Here is a 27,037-nt window from a genome sequence, read left to right as displayed (position 1 = left end):
GGCCCAGGATCGGACATTGTTTCGTTCTGCTGTGCATGGGGTCGCTATGAGTCGGTTCTGACTTGATGGCACCTGACAACAACAACAACAACAAAGTGTGCCTGACCCAAGCCATGGTATTTTCAGTAGCCTCATATGCATGTCAAAGTCGGGCATTGAATAAAGAAGATCATAGAAGGATGATTGCATTTGAATTATGGTGTTGGAGAAGAATATTAAAAGTACTATAGATTGCCAGAAGAACAAACAGATTTGTCCTAGAAGAAGCACAGCCAGAATGTTCTTTAAAAGCCAGGATGGCAAGACTTCATCTCTCATACTTCAAACATGTTATCAGGAGACACAAGTCCCTCAGGAGGACATCATACTTGATAAAGTGGAGAATCAGTGAAAAATAGGAAGACCCCCAATGAGATGGAGTGAGACAGTGGCAGCTGCAACCGGGCTCAAGCATATTAACAATTGTGAGGATGGCTCAGGGCCAGGTAATGTTTTGTTCTGTTGTGCATAAGGTCGCTGTGAGTCAGAGCTGTCTGGAGGGCACCTAACAACAATAACCCTTCCCCAAAGGATTCTGTGCTCTTGATTTACACAACATCAAAATGGCATTTTGACATTCATGAGGGACTTATATTGTGTTCCTTTTAAATACTCTTTTGAATTTTGGGAACAAAAAGAAATCTGAAAGGGCAAGATCAAAACTGGAGGGTACATGGGACATTTCCCAGTGTAATTCTCATAGATCAGCCCTTGCTATACTCCAAGAATGTACAGGTGCGTTGTCATGATGTTGTTGTTGTTAAGTGCCATTGAGTCGGGTCCGACCCATAGCGACCCTGTACAGGGTTTCCGAGGGTGTAAATCTTTACGGGAGTAGAAAGCCTCATCTTTCTCCCGCGGAGCGGCTGGTAGTTTCGAACCGCTGACCTTAAGGTTCGCAGCCCGATTCGTAACCACTACGCTACCAGAGCTCCTTGAGCGTTGTCATGATAGGAAAAAAAAAAAAAAAAAAAATCTTAGTGCAACTTTCTGGTCTTTTTCTTATCAATGTTGTTTTCAGTTTTCTTAAAATTTCTTTTAATAACCCTTGAGAAACATCTATCATGATTACTCCTTTGGGATTCCAAAAAACAGTCACCATAACCCTTTGAGCTAATCTCTCTGCCTTGAATTGAACTGGCCCAGTAGATTCCCTTGGAAGACCACTGGTTTAATTGGACCTTTTTGTTTAAAACAAGGCATCTTTGTAGTGGTTATAAATTGGGCTGCGAACTGCAAGGTCAACGGTTTGAAACTACCAGCTGTTCCATGGGAGAAAGATGAGGCTTTCTGCTCCCGTAAAGATTTACAGCCTTGAAAACCTTGTACAGGGTCGCTGTGAGTCGGAACCAACTCCAAGGCACATAACAACAACAACAGCAAGGTACCTGAGGAGTCCTGGTGTGGGGCAGCAGGTTAATGCGCTGGACTGCAAGGGCAGTTTGAACTGCAAGGTCGATGGTTCAACCTCACCAGTTGCTCCTCGGAAACCCTGTATAGGATCGCTGTGAGTCAGAACTGACTCGACATCATTTAACAGCAAGGAGTATCTGGGTGGTACAAAAAGTTAAGCACTTGACTACCAGTTGAAAGTTTGGTGATTTGAACCAGCCCAGAGGTTGGGGGAATGTAGTGGCTCTGTAGGACAAGCACTAGATTTTGAGCCACAGGGTTGGCAGTTTGAGCCCACCAGCTGCTCCTCTGGAGAAAGATAAGGCTTTCTGATCCCACAAACATTTAACAGCCTTGGAAATCCTATCCAGTGTAACTATGGTTGGAACTGACCTGACGGCACACAAGCCTCCTGAAGAGACTAATACGAGTATGTTACTGAGAGAGCGTATCTGCAGTCATCCAGAGACATGTTAAGCACATATTATTTGGAATAAATCCATTCCTGTGTGAACTGAAACTCTAGCAGGACTTTTTGACTTAGTCTCATATATGAAAAAGATAAAAAAACAAAACACCCCCAAACCATCATATTCTGTAATGGAGTGTTTTTTTAAGAACTGAGGAAACAGGAAGACCCTTACGAGACAGATTGACACAGAGGCTGAAACAGCTCAAATCTAACACTTATGAGGGTAACACAGGACCCGACAGTGTGATAGTGTTTTGTTATGCTGTACATAGGATTGCAGTGAGTTGGAGCCAACTCCATGACACGTTAACAACAAACAACAGTGTGTCTAAACTGCTTAAGACAGAAATGATAGCTGTTACCAGTTTTGTTGCAAATTATCTTGTAGGGGAATTTAATCAGCAAATTAAATATTTATTAAACATCTACAATGTGCTTGACAGTCCTGGTGTGGGGCTGTTGGATAAGCACTGGACTATTAAACCCATCAACTACTTGGGAACCCTATACAGCGTCGCTATGAGTCAGAACCAACTCAATGACACTTAACAACAACAACAATAGTGTTCTTGGCATAAATAAACTGGTTGGTGTAGTGAGTGATGTATTGGGCAGCTAACCAAAAGGTTGACAGTTTGGACCTACCAGTTGTTTCACGGGAGAAGGATGTGGACAGTCTGCTTCTGTTAAGATGATAGCCTTGGAAACCTTGGGGCACAGTTCTACTGAGCCTATGGGGTTCCTGTGAGTGAGAATCAACTCCATGGCAATAGGTTTGTTTTTTGTTAATTTTAAAAATGTGTCTGGCATTGTATACTTTTATTACTGCTGTGGGGCAAACCCAGTCACCAGGCAATGGTACAGGACAGAAGTGAGGAAATTTACTCAGTAACAGACAGGCCTGGCTTAAACTCCTGGCTCCGTCATTAACTAGCTAGATGGCCCTAAGCTTTCTTACCTTTCTTTAGTTTCCATTTCTAAAAAAGTGGATATGATGATATTACATATGCTGATCTCAACAAAGTGGCCATTAGGAGGTTTAGTAGAATCATGCATGCAAGTTAAGTAGTTAACACAGTGCTTGGAACTAAGAATCTAGTGCAATTGCCTTATGTTGCTGTTGTTAGGTGAGTCCGTTCTGATTCATAACGACCCTCTGTAAAACAGAACAAAATGTTGCCCAGTCCTGTGTTAGCTTCACAGTGGTTACATTTGAGTCCATTGTTGCAGTTCATGCGTCAGTTCATGTCATTGAGGGTCTTTGTTTTCACTGACCCTCTACTTTATCAAGCATGATGTTCTTTTCCATTGACTGGTCCCTCCTAGTAATATGTCCAAAGTACATGAGATAAAGTCTTGCCATCCTGGCTTGTAAGGAACATTGTAGTTTTACTTCTTCCAAGACAGATTTGTTTGTCCAAAATACATGAGATAAAGTCTCCATTTCGTGGCTTCTAAGGAGCATTCTTGCTTTTAAGGAGTATTCTTTTACTTACACTATTCTTTGCCAGTACCATAATTCAAATATGTCAGTTATTTCCCAGTCTTTCTTATTCATTGTCCAGCTTTCACATGGGTATGAGGTTATCAGAAGTGGCTTGGATTGGATGTACCTTAGTTCCCAAAGTGACATTTTAGTCTTTAATACTTCAAAGAGGTCTTTTGTAGCACATCTGCCCAATGCAACTTGTTGCTTACTTTCTTGACTGCTGCTTCATGAGCATTGATAGTTTGTCCAAATTCAATGAAATCCTTGACAACGTCAATCTTTTCTACATTTGTCATGATATTGTCTGTTGGTACAGTTGTATTTTGTTTTATTTATATTAAGTTGAATTGAGTTGCAATCCATCAGTAAAGGGAAAAGTGCTTCAAGTTCTTTTCCCCTTCAGCAAGCAAAGTTATGTCATATGCATATTGTTGTTGTTGTTGTTAAGTGCCATTGAGTCAGTAGAGTTTCCGAGGAGCAGCTGGTGGGTCTGAACTGCCAACCTTGTGGTTCGCAGTCCAGTGATGATCCTACGGCACCACACCAACATATTGCAGGTAGTTAGTGAGTCTTCTTCCAATGCTGATGCCACGTTCTTCGTCATAAAATCCAACTTCTTGGATTAGCATGCAAATTGATGATGATGAATAGATACAACATCGACACACACCTTTCAGAATTTTAAACTATGCAGCATTCCTTGTTCTGTACCAAGGACTGCCTCTTGGTTTATGTACAGGTTCTGCATGAGCACAACAAACTGCTTTGGAATTTTTATTCTTCTCATTGCTAGCCACTGAGAAGTTTGTTATGATCTACACAGTTGAATGCCTTTGCACAGTCAATAAAACACAAGTAAACTCCTTTGGATATGCTTTGCTTTTAGTCAGCTCTATTTGATGTCAACGGTGTTATCCCTTATTCCACTTCCTCTTCGGAATCTGGTTTGAATTTCTGGCTGCTTCCTGTCAATATACTCCTGCAACTGCTTTTGAATTATCTTCAGCAAAATTTTTCTTGCATGTAATATTAATGGTATTGGATGACAATTTTCTCATTCTGTTGGGTCACCTTTCTCGGGAATGGCCACAAATATAGGTCTTTAACATTTGGTTGTCCAGGCAATTGTCTTTCAAATTTGTTAGCATAGACTGGTGAGTGCTTCCAACATTGCATTAGCTTATTAAAGCATTTTAATTGGTATTCTGTCAGTTTCTAGAGCTACTTTTTTTGCCAATGCCTTCAGTGCAGCTTGGACTTCTTCAAGATCATAAATTCTTGAAATGGTTGACCATCAACCAGTTCTTTTTAGTACAGTGACTGTGTATTCCTTTGATCTTTTTTTTTTTTTTTTTGGATGCTTCCTGCATTGCTCAGTATTTTGCTCATAGAATTATTCAGTTTTGCAATCTGAAGCTTAAATTTTTTCTTCAGTTCTTTCAACTTCAGAAATGCTGAGCATATTCTTCTCTTTTGGTTTTCGATCTCCAGGTCTCTACATTTTATCATAATACTTTACTTTGTTTTCTCTAGCTATCCTTTGAAATTTTATATTCAGATCTTTTACATCATTTATTTAATTTACTTTAGCTATTTTACATTCAAAAGCAAGCTTCTTTCTTTTTTTTTTTTTAAGTTTTCATTTTGTGTATTGAGTGATTCATTTACATGGGGGAACATGAGTTGTATACTCATTGTTTCATTGCAATGTTTACAATCTCCTCTGTGCATCATCATTCAACAGTATTTGCTTTTATTCCCATTTTTTTTTGGGGGGGGGGGTTGGGGATGTACACAAAAACACTTAGGAATATATAATCATTTAAACAACCAAAGGACACATTCTGGAAGCCAGCACCTGGCTGCCAGCACACAGCCTTTCTCTTTCCACGAGTCTAGAGTCCTCAGCTGCTCTTTCTTTCCATGCTCTCATCTCTGACTCCATCTCTGGTGTTGCTGCTTCTCTGGATAGGGTCCCACATTCTGCTCATGTTCTTGTACTTTCATGATCCTAGGGTTCTCTGTTCTGGGACTGTAAGATTAACTACTCCCCTCTTTTAGTTACAAACAAAACATCTACCTTTACCGTTGTGACATTTGCAATTAGTCACGATAACAATTACTAACTGTTGAATCATAAGAATCTTATCCCCATCTCCTTTCACCCTACCCATCTAGACAAGATGAAACCTATTCAGTGGGGATTCTACCTTCCTCCAACACTCTGAAACTAACCTCCCTCTTGAAAACTTGTAAGCCAGTCACTTCATGCCTGTATAGCCCCCTCACCTTTTAAGTAGTCAATGTTTAAGTTGTCCGTCCCTATCAACCCTGTATATAGAGGGGATAGGATTGATTTGGGATGTAAAGACTCCTTCCTTCTCAGTTGATATTTTGAGCTACTACATCCATAAGTACAGGTTAAGTTCATCAAATTATACCAATTTACACTTGTTTCCTTTATCAGAAAAAAAAAAAGTCCCTTCCCCCCCCCCCTTTTTTTTTTTTTTCCTCTTTTTTCTTTCTCTAGTCAAGTTCTGGTCATCAAACCATTGAAGCCAGGTTGAATGGGAACTATCTGCACGTTTGGACATTCTTGTGCATCTCCCTCACTTCACATCAGCTTGGCACTTTGTTCTCAGCTCCAGCCCTCCGTGTCTCTGTCCTTGTCCATGGGCTCAGGAGTCCACAATTCTCACCGTACTTCAGACCAACCAACCCCTTCTCTTCTCTCTTTCATCTCCAGGTCAACAGGAGTCTATGAAATGTGGTCGAACTCAGCCCATTATCTTCATTGCTGCCTTTCTGCTCTTCCACTCACCAGGAGATTAGAGTCTCTTCTGACATCCATTTTGCTCTTTTTTTCTTTCCTATCTTTTTAATGACCTTTTGATTTCTACATGTATGATGTTCTTGATGTCATTCCACAACTTTTATAGTCTTTGGTCATTAAGTATCTAAGGCATCAAATCTATTCTTGAGATGGTTTCTAAATTCAAGTGGTATATACTCAAGGTTGGAGTCCTGGTGTGCTGTAGAATAAGCAGTGAACAGCTCACTGAAGGTTCAGCATTTCAAAGCCACCATTCTCTCCTTGGAAACCCTACACAGGGTTGGTGTGAGTTGGAGCTGACCCAATGGCACTTTACAACAACAGTAACATGCTCAGATCATTCTTAGCTCTCATGGGCTTGCTTGTTTTACTTTTGTTTTTTTCAGCTTCAGCCTGAGCTTGCATTTAAGCATTAGATAGTCTGTTCCATAGTTGCCCCCTGACCTTGTTTTGGCTGATGATACTGAGCTTCTCCATAGTTTCTTTTCACCAACTTAGTCAGTTTGATTCTTCACATCTGGTGAGGTCCACATGTATAGTCACTGTTGATGTTGTTGGAAAAGGTATTTGCAATGAATAAGTAATTGGGCTTGGGAAATTTTATCATGTGATCTCTAGCATAACTTCTGTCACTAAGATCATATTTTCCAACTACAGATGCTTCCTCTTTGTTTCCAAATTTTACATTCCAATCAGCAGTAATTATCAGTTCTACTTAATGGCATGTTTGATCAGTTTCAAACTGAAGAAGTTGATTGTTGTTGTGACGTGCTGCCAAGTAGGTTATGACCCATAGCGACCCTGTATAGGGTTTTCAAGGAGCAGCTGGTGAACTTGAACTGCCGACCTTGCAGTTCAAATGGCTTTGCAGTCTGGCGCATTAACCCACAGCACCACACCAGGAAGAAGTTAGTAGGATTCTTCAGTTTCTTCACTATTAGCTGTATCTTTTTAAAAATTATTATTACTTTAAGTTTTTATTGTGAATTGAGTGATAGTTTACATGGGAGGGCATCAGCTTTACATTCATCCTATCGAATTTTGTTTCATTGCCATGGTTACAATCCTCTCCATGCATTCAACAGCATTTGCTTCCAATGCCCCTCTCCTTCCTTGAGTCTAGAGTCCCCAGCTGCTCCATCTCTCCATGTCATCATCTCTGCTGTCATCTCTGGCATCACTGCTTCTCTGGATAGGGCTCCGCACTTCACTCTTCTCCCTTGATGGTCCCAGGGTTCTCCGCTCCTGGCCTGCAAGATCAACCACTCTCCTCCTTTTGTTACAAAATGTCTACCTTTACATTTGTGACATTCACAATCAGTCCTGATAGCAACTATTGAACAAGAGTCTTATCCCCGTCTCCTTTCACCAGTCCCTTCTAGACAGGTTCGAAACTACTCAGTGGAGATTCTACCTTCCCCCCACCCTCTGAAACTAAGCTCCCTCTTGAAAACGTTTAAGCCTGTCTCTCTGTGTCTTTATAGCCCCTCTCCCCATTTTGGGTTTGTTGTTGTTGTTGTTAAGTGCCGTCGAGTCGGTTCCGACCCATAGCGACCCCATTTTGGGTAGCCAATGTCTAAGTTGCCCATTCCTGTCAACCCTGTGTACAGGTACAGAGGGTGTGGGAATGATACTTGCTGTAAGGATTCGTTCCCTCTGTTAAGTTCATCAAACTGTAGCAGATTACACTTTTTTCCCCCTCTTCTTTCTTCCTCTAGTCGAGTTCTGATCATCCACCCATTGAAGCTAGGCCAAATGGGTATTATCTGCAAGTATGGGCGCTCTTGTGTATCTCCCCTCACTTCATATCATATTAGCTGTATCTTAGTTTGATTTAATATTAATAGTATTATTAATAAATTAGGTTAACCTCAGCCAACTTCCTATCCAGGGCAAGGCTCTCATCCATGTCCAGTACATGATAAAACATCTTACCTATTTTTGTTAAATAGTAAAAGTAAGACTTGATTGACAACTTACTTGACTTAGAAGTTATTTGGAAAATACATATTGGTTCTGTTAATAACTGTGGCTATTGGGTTAATGCACTATACTTCAAGGTTGATTTGAACTGCAAGGTCAGCGGTTCAAGCTCACCAGCTGTTCCTTGGAAACCCTATATAAGGTTGCTATGAGTCAAAACTGGTTCAACCACGCTGAACAACAACAACATTACTTATATAATTTACTTTGGTAAAAGGTGAATGATAATTCTTTTTCATGTGTTTTTATTTTAGTATCCCAACCCCATGGATAAAAATGTCATCTCTGTGAAAACTGTGGAGGAAAAAAGAGGTGAGTTCTGCAAGTATGCCCTCAGTTCAGCCATGATCATTAAGTGATACTAATGCTTTTAAAAAAAAAAAAAGTTTGTGTCTATGTGTGTGACCTGTTATGTTTTAAACAGGCATATTTCTATACTTGAGGTGATGATAGAAAGGTTTAGCACTTAGGGTCCCCAACATACTTCCTAGTGTGCTTTTGTTACTTTCTAAATTAGTAATTGATTATCAACCAATATATATGTATAATTGTAACTGTTGACATGTTTCATGCAATTATATGTGCCAGGAATTCTTACCTATATTAACTCATTTCGTCTCCCACTGTATGGTATAGGTATTTTTACAAGGAGGTTTCAGAAAGTCCATGGCAAAATGAAATGAAAAAGTAATAGAATTTTCCTACCAACTTTTTGAAGCTCCCTCGTATATTTCAAAGAAATATGACTGTTAATTGTATTTTTTACTGTTGACTGGAGGGACATGTTTGCTGATGGGAATGGCTACTCTTTTTAAAGTCTATGTACTGCAGACATTATAGGAGATGGCCAAAGGGAATGCTCGTGGGCAGAGGAGACACTTTCTTACAGCTTCCGGGCAGTCAGGTTATTTGCACCAGGGAGTTAGGGCTTCTGTGGCTAGAGGTTTGAGAAACTCTAGGGTTGTTGTTGTTGTTGTTGTTAAGTGCCGTTGAGTCGGTTCTGACTCAAAGCTATCACGTACAGGGTTTCCGAGGCTGTAAATCTTTACGAGAGCAGAAAGCCTCATCTTTGTCCGGTGGAACAGCTGGTAGTTTTGAACTGCTGACCTTGCAGTTCGCAGCCCGATTTGTAACCACTACGCTACCAGAGCTCCTTAACTCTAGGGTAGTGGGGCTGAATCACAGCAATTCATGGACTGACGGCACTCAGAAGGTTTTATATATATATATATACGTATATATACGTATATATATATGTGTGTGTGTATGATGGTTCCAGTGTCCACATATTTGCCAGCATTTGTTGTTTTATGGTTTTCTGTTTATTTACTTTTTAAAACTTTGCTATTAATGCTGGAGTGAGATGATATTACATTGTTTTGAGATGTATTTTTCTAATGGCTAAGATTGTGAGCATTTTTTCATATAATTGTTGAGTGACTATCATCTTTGGTGAAGTGTCTGCTCGTATCCTTTACCCATTTCAAAATTGGATTATTTGTCTTTTTCTTGTTTAGGTGTTGAATTTTTCAAAAAATCTTAAGAGATTAGTCCCTTGTCTGATGTGTCATTGCCTAAATTTTTTCTCTTCAGTGTATGGGTTCTCTTTTTACTCTTTTGATGAACTCTTTTGATAGTGACTAATTTTTAGGAGGTTCCAGTCATCTGGCATTTCCTTTGCTGTTTATGTGTTTTCAGTTCTATTTGGTAGTATATTTATGCCATGTTTCAGAGTCCCTAAGTTTGTCCCTATTTTTTATTGGTGATCTTTATATCTCTTGGTTTTACGTTTAGATCTTTGATCCATCTTGTGTGTGTTTTTTATATAGTATGAGACAGATTTCATTCTTCTGCAAATGGATATCAGTTTTGCTAGCACATTTGTTGAAGAAACTGGTTCCCATTTAATGTGTTTTGGCCCTTTGTCAAAAATCAGCTGACCATAGGTGGATAGATTTACTACGTGGTACTCAATTCTGACCATTGATTTATGTGTCTTTCTTTGTACCAGTATCAGGCTATTTTGGCTTCTGTGGCTGTGTAGTAGGTTTTGAGAACAGAAAGTGAGAGGCCTCCTACTTTGTTCTTCTTTAGTAGTGTTTTGCTTATCTGGGATACCTTTCCTTTTTAAATTTGGTGATTAGTTTTATAACTTCTTTAAAGAATGAAAACATTCTTAAAGTTGAGTTGAGGCTTAGTGGTCCTTGACTACAATGCTGGACTGGCAACACTGATAGTCTCAGAGCAGTGAATAATTTGTGATTCTCTTATCCTTGCCTTTAGAATATACTGTGTGAGTAGATTCTTTGGTCAGTATATTTGGAATGATCTGGCCCAGATATGTGGTAATGGAAACAGTTATCAGTTAAGAATTTTCTCTAGGAATTTTACATAAAGAAATATAAGATTGACTTTGAAAGTTTTGTTGACATTAAGACAAAATACACTAATTTTTTAAGTCTAAAAATTTTCTATTTCCAGATGTTTCAACAGGAATCATCTATAGGAAGAGAATTGCTGTCTGTCAGAATGTGGTTCCAGAAATTTTGAGGAAGGTAAATCCATTTCAAAATTTAATCAGGTTTGGTATTGTGTTGGGCAATTTAAAAAGAATCCTGCAAAGAAATATCATTTTGTGATTTAAAAGAGCACTGGGACTTTCCCAGTTGTCCTGCCTCACACCCTTTCAGAGGAAGGAGACCCTTTCAAATCTAATTTTCAGTTTTGACAGATACCAGTGGAGATAGTTTCTTTTCCCCGAGGGAGAGATGATCTTAGTAGAATAAGATGAGTTACAATTATTTTAAAAACACTGTGGACATTTTGCATGTGATGACTCTTTTCTAATCTGCCCAAGGTTAGAAATGACTTTGGATAAGAATGATCAGAAGTGGGCCTGTTACAGATATTTAGTCTGATCTTGAGTAAGGAAGGCAAAAACTCTAGTTCCCAATTCACTGTCCGAGATGACAGAGCACAGAGTATTTTAGGGAGTACAATGTTCTTAGTGCTCACTAAGGCTTTTTGTATGTGTGTTTCTTTCTGTAAAGTAATAACATTGATGACAAAGTCTTTATGATAGCAAATTGTTTTCTCTCTTTGAAACCTTTAAGCATTCTGGTGATTCTTTGTTGGAAGGAGGTAAGTGGACAATTTTAATTGTACTGCCTGAACCATGGAGGGATTGATAATGGGTGTACCTTTGGAAGAAGGAAGAAGCAAGAAGAGAGTACCTTGATATGCACCCTTTCACATGTCTAGATGGGCATTTGAACCCATCAGTGACTATGTGTGATGTAGAACCCAGCGTGACTCCTGGTAATCAGCTGACATACTAATTGCTGTGCTGCATAGAGAGGCAGTGGTGGTTTCCATGACTTCCTTCTCATGAACTAAGTGACTCTGTCAGTTCTTTCATTACAAGAAAGCTGATATGACAATGAAAATGAACTTTCTTTCATTTTTCAGATGGCAAAATGCTTTGCATCATATGCAGTGAATTATTACTGGCTTTTTCCACCGTGTGTGTAGCCTCCCTTTACCCTGTCTACACGCGTGGAATCTATTATTTAAAAAGGCATTCAACTTTGTCTTGTATCTCAATTCTTAAATAATTTAAGCTACCTCTGACTTGTACAATTCTACCTTTGTAGTTTTCCCTGTCTCGTCTACCTAGAAAAACACATTTTTTGGTATTAGACGGACTTAAAAATGAAGAAAATACTTTACCTGATAATGTCCTGCATGTGACTGCCCAAAAGTGGGCCCAATTAGAATCTATCAATTTAAGAAGACCATAACCAGCCTGAGAGAAGACATGAAGGAGGCTGATAATTTCCTTAGTGTTTAACGGGTAGAGAAATCAGACCAGGGACTGTACAGCCTGCATAAATCCTGGGTCATTTGCATGTCCTCATCAGCACTTAGCAAGGTCACGGCATGGTATGTCTGATGATCAAGGGCTTTGCAGTCTCTGATGAGCTACCATCTGTATATCAGCATCACGTTTCCTCTTAATTGTCCAAGACCAAAAGCAACCAGATTTACTCCGTTATGGAGCCTGCTCTCCCTAAATTGAGAAAGCTATCCTCCTTCTGTTGGACAGGTGAGCATTTTAAAGATACCTGATATCCAATTAGAAGAAGAATCATGGCTTAATCCTCAGGAAAGAAGCATGGCCATCCAGAGTCACTGCCTTACATGGACACAATATGCATCCATGAAGGAAGAGTCTGTCTTCCGGGAAAGTCTGGAAAATCCAAATTGGTAAGATTACTTTTGTGTGTGTGTATATTGGGATGGGATGGTGATGCACATATGAGTATTAAAAAGTCAGTGATTGTATGCTCATAATGTCTGCTTAAACTCAGGGACATGTTTTATATTTTTCTTTCTTTCTTTTACTGAGGTAAACACATGTGACGAATTGTTTATCTAAATGCTCTTCACATTTACATTTCAGTGGCATCAGTTATACTCACCATGCCCAACTGTTACCATTATCTGTTTTCAGATCTTCCCTTTACCCTTCACAGAATCTCAGCGTTCCCTAAACACTGTAAACTCAAGGATACTCTGTTATACAAATTCCATACCACTTTTAACCACACTTGTAATGAATGAATATTTTTCCTTTTGTGGGGGTAAATGGCAGCTTAACTCCTCTCTAGCTACCGTTTCCAATCCTGGTGTCTTCTTGCTCTCTCTAGAGCCAATGAACACTGTCCGTTTGCCAAGTATCCTACCAGACCTTCAAAAAATACCTTTAGATATATACTCACAGAACCTACATGATAAAAATTTTGTGTGTTATTTTTGTATGAATGGGTCCCTGCTGTATAAATCATTGTGTACTGTACTTTTTCATTTAATAGACTGTTTCTGAGCTTTATTCACTTAATATATGTAGATCTAGTCTAATCCCAGGAACTGTTGTATAGTATTTCATCCTCTGGCTATACTGCCTTTTATTTAGTGATTTCCCCTTATTGATGGTCTCTCTATTTTCTTCATTACAAACTATGCTGCAGTATTTGTGAAGCGCAGTCAGTTCTCCATATCCATGAGTTCTGCAGCTGAGGGTCCAACCTACTATGGATTGAAAATATTTGGGAAAAAAAGGCAATTACATGTTTCAAGCAATCCCTCAAAGATTAGGAGAGAATATGAAATGCTATTTACATAGCATTTGCATTCATTAGGTATTATAAGTAGTCTATTTGTTGTTGTTTTTAAGAGCTCTGGTAGCGTAGTGGTTACGAATCGGGCTGCGAACCTTAGGGTCAGCGGTTCGAAACTACCAGCCGCTCCGCGGGAGAAAGATGAGGCTTTCTACTCCCGTAAAGATTTACACCCTCGGAAACCCTGTACAGGGTCGCTATGGGTCGGACCCGACTCGATGGCACTTAACAACAACAACTAGTCTGTTCAGACTCATAAAGACCCTAAGATTTCTGAGGAGTGGCTAATATGTTTGAACTGCTGCCCTTTTGGTTCAAACTGCCATTGCTTATCCTACAGCGCCACACAAGGACTCCATAAAACTAGTCTAGAGATGATTTAATTTATATAAAAGAATGTGTGTAAGTTATATGCAAATGTTGTTGTTGTTAAGCGCCCTCAGGTCAGTTCCAATTCATAGTGAACCTGTATACTGTTTCCAAGGAGCAACTGGTGAGTTCAAACAGACCTACGGTCTAGTGCATTATACTGCACTGCCACACCTGGACTCCTATATGTAAACACTACACCATTTTATATAAAGGACTTAACATCCATGGATTTGGGCATCCACAGCGCATGCTACAACCAATCCACCATGGGTACTGAGGGACAATTGTATTTGTACCTTTTGTGTGACCCCTTATATGAGGAGGTTTCAGACAGGTCATGAAAAAATGGAATTAAAAGATAATAGAATTTTTCCATGAACTGTTTGACATCCCTCCTATATAACTATTTCTTTAAATTAGATTTTTTAATAGTTAGAGTTGTTGAGGTATTATTTAAATACAGTAAAGTTCACACTTATAAATGTACAGTTCTATGAGCTTTGATAATGAATACATAGTAGTGTAACCACTACCATTATTAAGCTGTAGAACATATAAAATAGATCTTAAAAAGTTATGTGTCAAGACAATTCAGAGAGGGAAAGAATCTTTCAACATACAAAAGAATGAAATTGAACCCCTACCTCACAACATATACGAAAATTAATTTAGTGGTTCAAAGTCCTAAATGTAAGGGTGGCAACTGTAATACTCTTAGAAGACTGTAAATTTTTGTGAACTTGGATTTAGCCAAGGGTTTCTTAGATAAGACACCAAAAGTGCAAGGAACCAAACAAAAAACTAGGTACACGTGACTTCATCAAAATTAAAAACTTGTACTTCAGAGGACAGTGTCAAGAAAGTGAAAAGACAACCTAAGAAAGAGAGAAAATATTTTCAAATTATACATTTGGTAAGGGTGTAGTATGCAAAAAGAACTATTACAATTCAAGAATAGAAAGACAAATTATCTAGTTTTTTAACTATTTATTTTTAAATAAAAGCATTTGAATAGACATATCTTGAAAGAAAATAAACAAATGTATATAAACAATAAGTACACAAAGAGATACTCAACATCACTAGTCACCAGGGAAATACAAATTAAAAAGCACAATCAGGCACCATTTTACCTTCAGTATGATGGCTATAAAACACATACACAAAAAATTAAACTCCAAAACAGAAAATAGCAAATGTTGACAAGGATATGGAAAAGTTGGAACCTCCATATGTTTCTAGTGGGAATGTAAAATGATGCAACTGTTACGGGAAACAGTTTACTGGTTCCACAAAATGTTAAACAGAATCACCATTTGATCCAAAAGCTTATAGCCAAGTATATTCTCCATGTGTACACAAGAGAAATGAAACCATATGTCCACATAAAACCAAGTTACACGTATGTTTATAACAACAACATTATTCATAATAGCCATAAAGTGGAAACAGCCCAAATGTCTATCAGCTGATGAATGTTCAATCAAATGTAGTATGGCCATACAATGGAATATTATTTGGCAATAAAAAAAATGAAGCAATGAAAATGTTTCAGTGTGGATGATCCTTGAGAATATGCTAAATGAAAGACGTCAGACACAAAAGGTCATATATTATTTTATTTGTATGAAATATACTGAATAGGCAAATCCTTGGAGACAGAAAGTAAATGAGTGGTTGCCTAGGACTTAGAGGAAAGAGGAATGGGACGTGGCTAATGTTACTATATGACTGAGTCTCAGGACATGGGCATTTTTGTTGTTGCTGCTCTAAGTGTGACCGAGTTGGTTCCAATTCAGAGCAATCCTGTAAAGGGTTTCCAAGGAGCAGCTGGTGAGTTTGAACTGCCAACCTTGTGGTTCAAACCAACCTTGGTGTACAGTTTATTATCCAACAGCACCACACCAGGATTTCATGGACATTTTTAGCTAATATAAATTGTGTCAATGTGATTCTCTTAAAGCCTTTCAATATGTTAATATGTTAATTTATACTACATGAAGATGTTCATTTCCGTACAAGTTATAGTCAGCACATAATATTAAAATACCTTTGTGTTTTTTGTTACAAAATGTATGCGAAATGATTAATTCTTTGAAGGTAGGTTTAAAAACAGAAACAAAAAATCTAATAAGCACCAATTGTTTACAGTGGCTATTGCTGTAATAATTTCAGAGGATGTTTACTGTATTCTTTTTGTTGTTGTTATTGTTCTGTATAGTTTCACTTCTTATTTTAAAGAAATCTATCATTTTAATGAAAGTAGTCTTCAGGTCTAAGTAACTTAAACCCCACAACTTGAAGTCCACTCTTAAGCCCCAACATTTGTCCAAGTCGTTATCAACCTCTCATACCAGTTAACAGTTTCAGCTGTTTTGGAAGGTTGGTGGTTTGAGTTCACCCAGAGTTACCTTGGAAGAAAGGCTTGGAGATCAACTTCCGAAACATCAACCACTGAAAACCCTATGGAGCACACGTCTACTCTGACACACATGAGATCACTATGAATCAGAGTTGACTTGGCCACTGGGTCAGTGCTGTTAGTTCTAGGATGTTCCAGCAGCTAGAAGCCCACTGAAAGTGTAAATGCTGAGTCCTGTTAGCAACTAAGGTGGATTAGCTCTGAACCATCTAAAAGTCTTTATTCCTCACTCCCTTTCATGATTAGCTTCATATGGAACATAGATATTTGCGATGAAGTATTAAGGCTGTAGTTTGCGATGAAGTATTAAGTATTAAGACCTTTTTTTCTTTCTATGTAAAGCTAGTAAAAAGATGGTATTTTCTGATTTTATGCAAAAAGGAGGGAGGGAAGTGTTCTAGGCAGCAGCCTGACTTCATTTCAGTTTTAATTTTCTCAGATTTTTTGGACGATTGACTAGTCTTAAAAGCTCAACGACACCTTCCTCAATGGTATATGAAATGATAATTGGCTCTGAGAACCCAAGGAAAACCTTCTTCAGGAAACTTTTTTGCTTTATGCATTTTTCAAAAAGTATTTTGAAAATAGTTGTTAAAGATCTGGAAATAGAAATATGTGTGTCTTATAAAAATATTCATACAATTCTAGGAAAGAAAATAAATAGCAAGAACAACAAAATCATCCCAGTTCCTAGACATAGTGTCTGTTTGCATCATTTTTCTGTCCATTCTCAATTGACATTTAGATTATTTCCGGGTTTTTTTTTGATGTTACAATGTTGTGATGAACATCCTTGTGATGACATCATTTTTCACATATGCAATTATGTTTTAAGGTGGTGGTGGTGGTGGTTATGTGCCATGGAGTCAGTTTCGACTCATAGCCACCCTGTACAGGGTTTCTGAGGCTAGAAATCTGTATGGGAGCAGAAAGCCTCATCTTTCTCCTGTGGAACAGCTGGTAGTTTCGAGTTGCTGACCTTAAGGTTCTCAGCCCGATTCTTACTCTACTGGAGCTCCTTATGTTTTAAGGTAGATTAAGTAAAGTGGAATTTCTGGGATATTGGTTCTGTGTTTTTCTATATTTGATGCATATTACTTTGTTGTTGTTTTGTGCCATCAAATTGGTTCTGATTCACAGTGACCCTGTATAGGGTTTCCAAGGAGTAGGTGGTAAGTTTAAACTGCCTACCATGAGGTTAGCAGTACAATGCTTATCCTATAGCACCATACTAGGACCTCACATATTACAATACTCATTTATAAAAAAGGTGTACCAATTTACACTTTTGTTTCTTTGGTTTGTTCTGTTCTAGTCATCTCCAAAATGCTTTCTTTTATATTATTGACACACTAGACTAATACTTAATGACACCTACTCTCTGTCAAGGTCAAAGCTAGATCCCTCACCTGTAGTGATTTTGAGGCCCAGGTTAAATAGGTTGTCCAAGATGATACAGTAAGTAAATAAGATGCTGAGATAAGATGTGAAGCCAACTCTCCTAGACTTCACCTCCAGCAAAGTGGTGTGGGATAACTGGAGATTGACAAAAGGTGGATTTGTCAGACTATGGAGTAATCGAATGCCAGGCTAGCTATGGCATTCTTTGGGCAGCAGGCAGCCACATGAAGCCTTTTGAGCAGGAAATGATGTGACGAAAGCCATGATTCTGACTCAAGGGAACTTGTGTTTTCTCAGTTCTTGACAGGGGTTTAGAAAGGCGTTTAGACAGACATTCTAAATGACAGTCTAATGGTGAGGGCAGGGGGAAGTCATCAAAGAAAGGAGGACACTTTATTACTTTTGTTTCCTTCCTTTGCTAGGAAATGTGAAAGTAATCTGTACCCGGAATATGAAATGTGGACTTTTTTTTTTTTTTTTTTTTAAGAGGGGAACAAAAAAACACCAGATAAAGCCTGTCACGGCTGCTGAGCTAAAATTAGACCTTCAAGCTGTGTGTTGGTTAGCAGGTGTGGGTGTGTGGCAGGGACCCAGATGTCTTTCTGTCCTTGTGTATGACTGGTCAGCTCAGTTCAGAGAGGGGCTTGCAGTGGCTTGGGTGTGGAAGCTGACTGAACCTTGCTCTTTATCTCTCCACATAGACCTAATTTTGGCTCCCCCTGACATTTCTACAGTTGGGGCACCTTCTTGGGCAAGTTGCATAAGTTGCATTGTTCCTTACCCCCATCTGTACCATCACAAGCTGACTATTTCTAATATGCATTCTTCCTTTACTCATTAGTCTTTAACATTTCTTCCTGCAATTTTCATAGACTGAGATTTCCATCTGTTTTGGAAAGATAGAGTGATGTGATTTAAAAAAAAATAGTAATAATAATTCAATTCTTCCAGAGCCCATTTGGGCACTTTAAGTCCCAGTTATGTCATCTTATACTTGCTCTGTCCCCACTACTTTTATCAATTTGGCTTTCACTGCCAATAATAGCAGTCTTGACTCAGCCAGCTGGTAACAGCCAGCCCTTATTTAAGTCAAGGTCATCTGCAAGGTCGGTGGTTCAAACTCACCAACTGCTCCTTAGAGACCCTATACAAGATCGCTATGAGTTGGAACTGACTCCATAGCACTTATATATATTTGTTGTTGTTAAGTGCCATTAAATTGATTCTGAATCATAATGACACTGTATAGTTTCCAAGGAGGAAAAGGTGGATCTGAACCACCAACCTTGTGGTTAGCAGTTCAGTGCTTATCCTGTAGTGACACACTAGGACTTCATATGTATATATATTGTTGTTGTTTTGTTGATAAGTTGTTGTTTTGTTGATATGAGTCGGTTCCAACTCATAGCGACCTTGTATAGAGTTTCTGAGGAGGTGGCTGGTGTGTTTAAGCCACTGGTAACTTGTGGTTAGCAGTCCAGTGCTTATCCTATAGTACTACACCAGGACTCACTCACACCACACTGTCTTGCTCTCTGTATATATGGAGTGTATATATATATGTGTGTGTACATGGACTATATGTGTATATATGTATTATATATGGCGTTCTGGTGTGGCACGGTGGGTTAATGCTCTGGACTGCAAAGTCGGTTTGAGTCACAAGGTCGGTGGTTCAAGCTTACCAGCTGCTCCTAAGAAACGCTATAGAGGGTTTGCTATAGGTTGGAACCAACTTGACAGCACTTCGACAACAACAACAACAACAATACATCATATCGATACAAATTCATTAAATCTTTGTAACAACTCAGTGAGGTAGAAACATTATTATTTTAATTACACAAACTGAAACTTAGAGAAGTAATTGATTTGTACAAGGTAAGATGGGCTAAAATTGGCAGAAGCAGATTAAAACTTGGGAAATTTGGCTTAAGAATTTTAGAAGCTACGTGCCTTGCATCTCATTTGAGGAGCTGTGTTATCTTATAACCTAGTGGCCTCCAGTTCCTGGGCTTCACCTTTCCATGAATGGCAATTTTTATATGTCTTCAAGTTGTTTTTTTCTCTTTTTTTAATGTCTTGTTAGTAAGAAGTAGGGTTACTATACCTCTTTGTCCACATTTAGTGAGAATAAGAGAGCTACAAAAGGGAAGGAATGTCTTTCTCTACCTTACTTAAAAAGGAGCCTAGTAGCATAATGGGTTATGTATTGGGCTTCTAATCAGAAGGTCAGCAGTTCCAATCTACCTGCCACTCCACCAGTCAAAGATGAGGCTTTCTGCTTCCTTAAAGATTGACAGCCTCGGAAATCCTTTACAGGGTCACTATGAGTTGGGACCAACTTCAGGGCACACCACCACCACCACCATGCTTAAAAGTAAAAACAAAAATAAAAAACTTTCCCCTGGATGTGATTAGGTTATCTAGATCACATGATTTCGCTTGAACCAACAAGAGTGATTGAAGGAGTGATATGGGCTGACTGGCTGACCAGTTAGGATCTTTGCCTAGAACGGGGTGGGTCAGCTCAGCTCCCTCTGAAACTCTTGGACAGCATGGGAGACAGGTGGGCACCTGAACAAAGATTTGGAGAAGGGAAAGCTTTGCACCTTTTTCCTTCTACACCTTTTCTTCACTATGGTGCCTATTGTCTTTGTTTGGCTTTGGAAGTAATAGAAATTTATCACTGTTTAAGTGAAGCACATCTTTTTGGGATAATACCGGGGTATTTCTGTATCAGTGATCCTACCTCCAAGGAGACAGGAACTGGAAAGCTAGAAGTTGCTGAAGCACTTTGTGGCCTTTTGTCTTTTCGTGTCTGCTTCATATATCCATCAGTTGACACACCTGTGCTAGTCACACAGCCAACCCTGGCTTCCTCAGACTAATCCAGGGCACCCTGTATTGCATTGACTAGATTATTCGGTAGAATGCTTTCTTTAAATTTAATGATTTATGCCCCTAGGCAATTCACTTGTCTCAGCGTAAGTTTCTTCATCTATGTGGTGGAAATAATATCTCTACCTCACAGGACTGTTGTGAAAATTAGATGTGAGTGTATGTAGAAAGTGCAGAAGTTGCTTGTGCATGTTGTTAATAAGTGTTGCCAAGTCATTTCTGACATGTACAACAGAATGGAACAGTACTCGATGCTGGGCCATCCTCACAATTGTACTGTATTTGTTTGAGCCCATTGTCACAGCCACTGTGTCAATCCATCTCATTGATTGTTGTTGTGAAGTGCCGTAGAGTCGGTTCCGACCCATAGCGACCCTGTAAGGGGTTTTCGAGGAGCAGCTGGTGAGCTTGAACCGCCAACCTTGCAGTTCAAACGGCTTTGCAGTCTGGCACATTAACCCACAGGGCCACACCAGGACTCCATCTCATTGATAGTCTTCCTTTATTTTAATGACCTTCTACTTTACTAAGCATGATGTCCTTCTCCTGCAAGCAACTGATCAATGTTGATAGATAACATGTCCAAAGCACATGAAATGAAATCTTGCCTTTCTTGCTTCTAAGGAACATCTTGACTGGTAGTCCATTGTATAGTCATTCAATATTCTTTACCAATTCCACATTTCCAGGACCTCTTTGGTCCTCCTTACTCATTGTCCTGTGTATGAAGCAATTGAAAATATCATGTCTTGGATTAGGCGTACCGTAGTTCTCAAAGTAACATCTTTGTTGTTGTTTTTTTAAACATTTTAAAGAGATTTTTTGGCATCAGATGTATCCAATGCCATTTGATTTAATCACTTTTACTTTCATGAGTGTTGACTGTATATCTAAGTAAAATGAAATCCTTAATCTTTTCTTCATTTATCATGATATTGCTTAATGGTCCATTTTTTTTTAATCTTCTTTATGTTAAGTTGTAATTTATACTGAAAGTTGTATCTGACCTTCATCAGTAAGTGCTTCAAGTCTACTTGTTAATGAGTCTTCCTCCAATCCTGATACTACTTTCTTCATATAGTCCAGTTCCTTGAATTGTTTGCTCAGTACAGATTAAATAAGTACGTTGAAAGGATAAGACCCTGATTCTCTTTCTTGATTTTTAAACCATGTCGTATCCGTTTGTTCTGTTTGGACACTTTTTTCTTCGTCTATGTACAGGCTCCGCATGAGCACTATGAGGTGGTATGGAATACACATTCTTCACACTGTTACCTACATTGCTTATGGTCTACACAGTCTAATGCCTTTGCATTGTCAATTAAACATAGGTAAATATCTTTCTGGTATTCCATTTTCTGCCAAGATACATGTGACATCAGTAATGACATCCCTTGTTCCATGTTCACTATGAATCCAGCTTGAATTTCTGTTGATGTAGTGCTGTAACCATTTTTTAATTATCTTCAGAATTTTATTGGTATGTGTTATTAATGATATTGTTTGATAATTTCTACATGGATCTGAATGGGCTAGTCAGTTGTCCAGGTTGCTGCCTTCCAAATTTCTTGACATAGATGAGTGATCACTTCTAGTGATGTATCTGCTTGTTAAAACATTTCAATTGGTGTTCTGTGAATTTCTGGAGTCTTGTTTTTTTTTTTTTTTTTGCTATTGACTTCAGTGCTTCTTGGACTTCTTTCTTCAATTCCATAGGTTTATGATCTTATGTTAACCTCCTGAAATGGTTGAACATCAACCACACTGTAGATCCTTTCTTCTTCTGATGATTCTTGCATTTTTTAATATCTTGTCTATACCCCACAGCCTCGAGTCATTTCTGACTCATAGTGACCCTTTATGGGAGCAGAAATCTTCATCTTTTTCATGAGTTATGGCTGGTGGGTTTGAACTGCCAGCATTGAGATTAGCAGAGTTCAGTGCTTATCCTACAGCACCATCAGGGCTATTTAGAATCCTTCAATATGCAATTCAGTGCTTGAATTTTTTCTTCAGTTCTTTAAACTTGAGAAATACTGTGAACATGTTCTTCCCTTTTGCTTTTCTAACTCCAGATCTTTGCACATTTCATAACAATACTTTGCTTTTTCTTTTTGAGCTGCCCTTTGGAATCTTCTCAACTCTTTTACTTCATCATTTCTTCCATTTGCTTTGGCTTTTCTGTGTTTAAGAGTACGTTTTAGAGTCTTTTCTGATGTCCATCTTGGCCGTTTATATCCTTCTGTCGTTTTAATGATCTTTTGCTTTATTCATGTATGATGTCTTTGATGTCAATTCACAACTGATCTGTTCTACAGTCATTAGTGTAGACTGCGCATGATCTATTCTTGATATGGTCTCTAAATTCTGTTGAGGTATATTCAAGGTCTTACTGCAATTCTTGTGGACTTGTTTTGATGTTCTTCACTTTCAATTTGAAGCTTTCATATGAGCAATTGGTTGTCTGCTTCATAGTTGGCTCCTGACCTTATTCTGACTGATGATATTGAGCTTCTCCATTGTCTGTTTCACATTTGTAGTCTACTTGATTTCTGTGTATTTTTCATGTGTGTTGTTGCTATATATGTTGCTGAAAAATGATATTTGCAATGAACTAGTCATTGGTCTTGCAAAATTCTATAAAGCCATCTCCAGTTGTTTCTATCACCAAGGCTATACTTTCCAGTTATTAATCCTTCTTCTCTGTTTCTAACATTCAGGTACTGATCATCAGTAATTATCAGTGCATCTTGATTGTGTGTTTGATCAGTTTCAGAATACAGAGTTGTTAACTTCATCTTTGGCATTAGTGGTTGGTGTGTAAATTTGAATAATAGTCACATTAACTGATCTTCCTTGTAGGTGCATGGGTATTATCCCATCACTGAGAACATTGTACTTTATCTTGGAAAGATCTTGGAATGTTCTTTTTGACAATGAATGCTGTACAGTTCCCCTGCAGTCCCTGACATAGTAGACCATATGCTTGTATGAGTCAGAATGGCCAGTACCAGTCTATTACAGCTTGCTAATGCTTTGGTAGCTATCTTCCAGCAGCTCATTTCCTTCTTGATAACTTCTGATTTCTCTAGATTCATACTTAGTACATTTCACATTCTGATTACTAATGGATGTTTGCAGCTGTTACTTCTCATCTTGAATCATGCCACATCAGCAGATGAGGGTTGGAAAGCTTTATCCATCCAAGTCATTAAGGTTGGCTCTGCTTTTAGAAAGTCACTCTTCCCCATTCAAATTTTGATTACCTTCTAGTCTGAGATGCTCATCTTTTAGCACTTTATCAGACAATGTTCTGCTGCTATTTGTGAGGTTTTCATTGACCAATTGTTTTAGAAGTACAATGCCTGTTCTTTCCTCCTAATTTGTGTTAGTGTTGAAGCTCTACTGAAACCTGTCCACCATGGTGACCTTTCTGGTGTTTGAAATCTGTTTCATGGCTTCCGGCATCACAGCAACACAAAAGCCACCATAGTACAACAAACCAACAGATGAGTGAGAGGTCAGTAAATGTTAATTTCTAATGTGGCACTGTGTGCTAATGCGTCAGACGGCAAAGTTGTTTGAACTGCAAGGTCGGTGGTTAAGGCTCACCAGCTGCTCCTTAGAAACCTTACACAGGTTTTCATCAACCCTGTATTCTGGAACTGATCAAACACACAATCACGATGCGTTGATAATTACTGATGATCGGTATGTGAATATTAGAAACAGAATAAGGATCAATAACTGGAAAGTATAGCCTTGGTGATAGAAACAACTGGAGATTACTTTATAGAATTTTGCAAGACCAATGACTAGTTCGTTGAATTGAAGGTCAGTGGTTAAAGCTGCTCCTTAGAAACCTTATACAGGGTTGCTATGGGTTGGAATTGACTTGGTGGCACTTTACAATAACAACAACACAACATTATTATTATGGTCTCCTGGTGTGGTGCTGTAGGATCAGCACTGGACTTCGAACCCCAGGGTCAGCAGGCAGTTCAATCCCGCCAGCTACTTCTAGGAAACCCTATACAGGGTTAAGAATGAGTCAGAAATGAATCGACAGCCTTTAACAACAACAACAGCAATTATTATTATATTTATTGTCACTATCATCATCTGGAAGGTCATAAGACCTTCCTGGATGTGCATTTAATATAGAAACAGTGCTAAGAATTATTTACCTTGAAGCTATAGTAAGATGTTCCATGCTGGGATTTTGTGTTCATTCAGTATACCATTGATGGGAATATGAGCATCTTAATTTGAGAACGGTGGGACCAAGAATCCTTTGACTTTAGCGGGAGTTGAGCATTGGAGACTAGCATTCAGAAGTGAATGCAAGCTTTTGATAAGGACTGAACTCCTTAATATATCTAGTTCTCTTCTGGCCTCATGTTATGATCATGGTTGTTGTAGTACCGGGGGCACCATGCATGGTTCTCTGGTGAGTTACCCACATTATTAGAGTAAGATATGGACTGATAGATTAAAGGAGCTCTGGTAGTGTAGTGGTTATGAGTTGGGTTGCTAACCTCATGGTCAGCAGTTTGAAACTACCAGCTGTTTTGTGCAAGAAAGATGAGACTTTCTGCTCCCGTAAAGAGTTACAGCCTCAATAACCCTATACAGGATTGCTATGACTTGGAACCAACTCCAAGGCACACCACCACCACCACCATGGACTGATATACTGCTTTGCTTTAGAATTCTTGGCCCAGATTTGAAAATAGAAAAGTGAACCTTTATCTGAAATTTAAAACAACAAGATGCAAGCATACATTTCAAAGTCAGCTTTTATGGGTATGTGCTTGGCTTATTATGCAGATCAGGACATAGGCATTCATTTTTAGAAATGGAGAAAACATCATGTTTTGGAATTTCTATAAGGAAGAGAAAAATCAGGGTTTCTGCTCTCTGGAACTTTATATCTGCAGTAAACCTGTTTCATAGGATTCTATGTTTGCTTTTCTTTATTGAAGAATTCCAGGATGATGCAAATGGTTAAAATGTTTGGCTGCTAACCGAAAGGTTGGCACTTTGAGTCTTCACCCAGAGAGGCCTTGGAAGGAAAGCTTTGGTGATCTACTTCTGAAAACTCAGCTATCCATGACTCTGTGGAGCACAGTTCTACTTTGACACACATGGGTCCCCATGAATTGGAATTAATTCCATGGCAACTTCCCCCCCCACCCCCAATTCTTTGAAATTCATTTATTTGTTAGTTTCTGGTTTGTTTTCCCCACTATAATAGATTTTGTACTCTGTGGGAATACATGGGAGAAAGATGAAGCTGTGTGCTCCCAAAAAAGTTGTAGACGCTCAGAAATCCTAGGGAGCAATTTCCTGTTCTGTATGGCTGTTACGTGTCAGAAATGACTTCAGGGTAGTGGGTTTAGTGGGTTATGTGGGAATATAATCAATATGCATTTGACTTGTGGACATATACTTTACTAGAGTAATAATAATTCCAAAAAGCAGTCTTCTTTTTGTAAAAGTATTTTTTAGGGCATGGTCTTTTACCATAGTTTTGTGGTAGCAAGTTTTATGGTATCTTCAAATAACTTTTCAGTTTTTACATTCACTGGAGACTTACTTCATTCATGTTGTTGCAGAGTTAGGTTTCTCTTGCTTTTGAGTAACAAGATCACTGTCCTGTACCAGCTTTGATCATCCCAATGACCCACATCGCCTTCTTTCCATGCTTAAGAGCATCTGCAAAGCCATTGGTTCTTATGAACCTTGTTTCTGAAATTTAAAAATGCTCAGCACAGCAGAGCATGTGTTGATAACATTGAACATATCTGTTGGATATGTTGCATCGACATTCATAAACTATATATATAAAAAGAAATCCTACTGGAATATAGTATGAAGGGGGAAAAAGCCAAAAATCAAACTTTACAGACAGATTAACTTAATGTAATGAGCAGCCTTACTTAGTTCAGTAGGTTTTCATTATTACTGAAATTACTCATATATGTTGAGATAAGTCAAAAGGTAGTGCTTGTAGGATTCCAGGTAATACATTCATGGTTTATTTCAAATAAGTCATGTTTAAACATGTCTCTGCAATCAGTAGATGGCGGTAGACAAGTTCTCTGAGTAATACACTTGCCTTAGTTTTATTAGGCACACTCCTCTCCCGACCATCTGGGTGGTAGCAGCTTCCTCTGAGCTCTGCTCACTTCTCTCTCCTTATATATCTCAAAAGAGATTGACTCAAGATCCAACCTTGTCTTGTAGATGGCATCTAACCTCATTTACACCGTAGAAGCAAACATTTACAACACACAGGATAATTACACCAGATCAGGACTGATCACATCATATTAGATCTCATCATGGGAAATTATTGTATCTTTTTTTTTTTTTTTTAAATTTAAGGTTTTTATTGTGGATTGAGTGAAAGTTTACAAGGCACATCATCAGTTTCACATTCAACCATTCATATAACTTGTTGCATTACATTGATTATAATCCCCTCCATATACCATGAGTTAAAAGTATTTCTCTCTATCCACTTTAGCTTTTTAAACAAACACACAAA

At 38.6% G+C, this 27,037-nt stretch overlaps 1 protein-coding gene across 2 annotated transcripts in view; it reads left to right on the top strand.

The window, feature by feature from the left end:
• LOC102837348 (PRELI domain-containing protein 2-like) overlaps window positions 1-27,037 on the top strand; it is a 127,177-nt gene that overhangs the window by 41,544 nt on the left and 58,596 nt on the right. The window contains exons 2-5 of one of the 2 annotated variants that reach the window (XM_006866578.1): window positions 8,463-8,520; window positions 10,690-10,764; window positions 11,315-11,349; window positions 12,314-12,474. In XM_006866578.1, coding sequence (XP_006866640.1) covers window positions 8,463-8,520; window positions 10,690-10,764; window positions 11,315-11,349; window positions 12,314-12,474 — 329 coding nt within the window. The remainder of the gene's footprint in view (window positions 1-8,462; window positions 8,521-10,689; window positions 10,765-11,314; window positions 11,350-12,313; window positions 12,475-27,037) is intronic. The other variant, XM_006866579.1, reaches the window with a different exon arrangement.

This window comes from Chrysochloris asiatica, unplaced genomic scaffold (assembly GCF_000296735.1).
Source record: "Chrysochloris asiatica unplaced genomic scaffold, ChrAsi1.0 scaffold00093, whole genome shotgun sequence".
NCBI lineage: Eukaryota > Metazoa > Chordata > Mammalia > Afrosoricida > Chrysochloridae > Chrysochloris > Chrysochloris asiatica.
The sequence above is the reverse complement of the archived record's forward strand: the minus strand, read 5'-3'. Positions and strand labels throughout refer to the sequence as shown.